The sequence below is a fragment of the Cystoisospora suis genome (genome assembly GCF_002600585.1).
Source record: "Cystoisospora suis strain Wien I chromosome Unknown contig_2280, whole genome shotgun sequence".
NCBI classification, from domain to species: Eukaryota; Apicomplexa; class Conoidasida; order Eucoccidiorida; family Sarcocystidae; genus Cystoisospora; species Cystoisospora suis.
Genome location: NW_027155079.1, coordinates 1 through 3249, shown reverse-complemented (window position 1 = coordinate 3249; position 3249 = coordinate 1). Strand labels below are relative to the sequence as shown.

The window sequence follows — 3249 nt, the reverse complement described above, 5'->3', positions numbered from 1 at the left end:
ATCTAGCTATCTATCTACCTATCCATCTATCTATCTATCTTTAATATATCTAGCTATCTATCTATCTATCTATCTATCTATCTATCTAAGCTAAAACATATGGAGATCTACATATAGGCTTATACGCGGTGAGTTACAGGAGAAGGCAATCACTTTTCCTTGAAGCGGTTTGTCTGTCTCTATCTTTTCTTTTTCTTGCTTCTTGTGTAGGTTAGTTTTATCTCTTCTTCGTCTCTTTGAAGCACTTTTGACTGCTGCTGACTCTTCCACACAATCCACGAATGGACAAAAGAAAGAACTAGTAAGCTCGAAATTCCTCTCTCTTCGAAGAGAGAAGATCAAGATGTCTCTCAGTACCTACGATACATATTTCTAGTAGATTTAAGATAGAGAGAGAGAGATAGAGAGAGATGGATAGGTCGGTATATTTGGAGTGATATGAGTTTGACACGCATTTTGTGTTGTATCTTGTAGCCTGGAAGGAGAGCAGCACAACGAAGTTGCGTCAAGATGAATAGAGAGGAGAAGATACATCAAAGCGTAACTATAGATAGATTACAAATTAATTAAAGATAAATTAGAGATAGAGAGGTAGACAGATTATGGGTGTGTACATACAGTCCAATGTACTACGATATAGACGTATATTGAGGAGATGAGAAAATGGCTACAGAAGGCTTTATATCACTCGAGAGGAGAGTTACGATTCGGTCTCTATCAAGAGTTAGAGTGATAGAAGTGCAGGTGTATACACCGCAGGTACACATACATGCATGCACACATACACACGCTTATACAGGAGTCACATCTCCCTCTCTCGTTTCTTAGGTATCTATACACATTCAGGACATAGATTCGATCCTCAAAGATTTTGATCCGCCTTATGTATAGCTTCATGTGCTCTACCTATCTATTCTTGACTTTGCATATATATATATATATATATCCATATATATGCATAGAGAGAAAGAGAGAGAGTTAGGACAGACTGGTGTATGTACACCGCACTCACTCACAGCAATGTAGTGTCAGTGAGCTAATACATAGACCCAGAACCTCTCCTTCGTTCGCTCTCGTCCAAGTCTTCAAAGTGATAATTCTTCTTTCCTCTTTCTGTCTTTCTTTCTTTTCTTTTCTCTGTTTCTTTGCATGTCTTCAGGCATCTCTGAATGAGAAAGACGTCGAGTATTATCTTGAGAATGTCTTTCTCTTTTCTTTGATTTGGTCCTTTGGCGTTTGCCTGGATGAGAAGAGTCGCTTAACCTTTGAAAGTTTCTTTCGCAAATTTCTCCAAGGATATCCGGGCTTATGCAGAGAATTCCATCTCATTGAGACAGAGAAACTCTATCAACCTCGGGTGTATAGACACGGCATTCCAGATCATAATAAGAATAGTAACTCCTCTTCCTCCTCTTCCTCGTCAATCTTTCATGTCTTTTTCGATCGTTCGAACCTGAAGTGGAGCCACCAGAATGAATTAGTGCCCTTGTGTGAGATTCCCGAGAATGCGAGGACGCATACCATTCTTATTCCTACTGTAGATACAGCTCGCAATTCTTTCTTTCTTGATTTATATGCACATCACGGTGTACATACACTCTTTGTGGGTCCAACAGGAACAGGCAAAACGAAGTGTATAGCCTCTCACTTGAAGACTAACTTCAGTCGAGAGCATTTTACCTCTTTGTCAATTACCTTCACAGCTAAAAGTCAGCCTGGAGAAACTCAAGACCTCATTGACAGTCGCGTAGAGACCTGCCGTGTAGGCAAACAGAGAAGTCGTAGGAGAAGTAAAGCAGCAGGTAGCGGCGGGGGTGTATGTACACCTGGGGGTGTGAATAAGAGGTGTTTAATTTTCATCGATGACCTTAATCTCCCAGCTAAAGAACGCTACGGAGCTCAGCCTGTGATTGAATTGCTTCGACAATGCAAAGATACAGGAGGATGGTATGATAGAAAGACATGGAGATTTCATTTTCTCGAGAATCTCATCTTTCTCTCGGCAATGCAACCTCCTGGAGGGAGCCGATATAAGATCAGCGCTAGATATCTCCGGCACTTCAATCTTCAGTATCTTCCTTCTTTCTCTGTAGAAGTCATGACGTCGATCTTTGAATCTATTCTCTCCTTTCATTTTCGTTCCCATACATCGGAAATACGGCAGGCCATTCCTAAGATCATCCAAATCTCCATTTCCATCTACAGTCAAATACGCACCGAGCTCCCTCCCACCCCTCTACGGTCTCATTATTCTTTCAATCTAAGAGACATCTATCGAGTCGTACAAGGACTATGTACATGCACAAGAGAATCTTTCGAGCCACGCACCTCCTCTTCTTCTTCGGCAGTTCATGAAATGTATCTCTGTTGGATACATGAGGTTCTCCGTGTCTTCTCCGATCGGCTTATATGCGAAGAAGATAAACTCTGGCTGATTCATGAAGTCAATCAAACCCTTCAACAGACATGCAGAAAAACGATTCGGGATCTTCTTCTTCCTTCTTCTTCTTCGTCTGTATCTACACAACAGAAGCCTTCTTCTTCTTCTCTATCTCTTGAGAAAGATCTTGTGGAGACACTTCTCTTCTCTCAGTTCGTCGATCCAAAGAAGCCCTATTACCAGCGAAATACCCTGGAAGAGATTGAAGAAGCCTGTGCTAGATATCTCCAAGATTACAATACCTTCTATTTCAAAGACCAAATGACTCTTGTCTTCTTCACTCAAGCTCTTACGCACCTGATACGCATCGTGCGTATATTAAGCCAGCCGCAAGGAAATGCGCTTCTCGTAGGCTATGGAGGATCGGGAAGAAAGTCGCTTACTCGGCTAGCTAGCTTCATCGTCAATTACGAAATTTTGCACCTCGAGATTACTCGATCTTACACCTTCTCGGATTGGAGAGACGATCTGAAGAATCTCCTCGTCAAGACAGGAGGTCATGGTAAAAAGGTCACTTTTCTTCTGACAGATCGACAACTCGCTATGAATGATGCTTTTCTTGAAGATACAGCAAATATTCTCAACTCTGGAGAGGTCCCAAATATCTTCAACTCCGAAGATAAAGTAGGAAAAAGAATTAAAGAAAAAGAAAAAGAAAATGAAGGAGAAACACAAGAATAGGATATGAGCCTTAGATTGCTAGATACACATGTAGAGAGAGAAAGAGAGAAAGAAAGAGATGTATGTATGCATATCATAGACGTACGTAGATCTCTATACCGCATACATATATGTATGTGTATATGTAT

General features: G+C 41.0%; 1 protein-coding gene across 1 annotated transcript in view; it reads left to right on the top strand.

Moving 5' to 3' along the window:
• CSUI_004802 (dynein heavy n-terminal region 2 protein) overlaps positions 1-3064 on the top strand; it is a gene marked incomplete at both ends in the record, with an annotated part of 23282 nt that extends 20218 nt beyond the window's left edge. The window contains 2 exons of the mRNA XM_068064986.1: positions 211-301; positions 1160-3064. Of these exons, the coding sequence (XP_067923037.1) occupies positions 211-301; positions 1160-3064 (1996 nt within the window). The remainder of the gene's footprint in view (positions 1-210; positions 302-1159) is intronic.
• Positions 3065-3249: the final 185 nt, after the last annotated feature.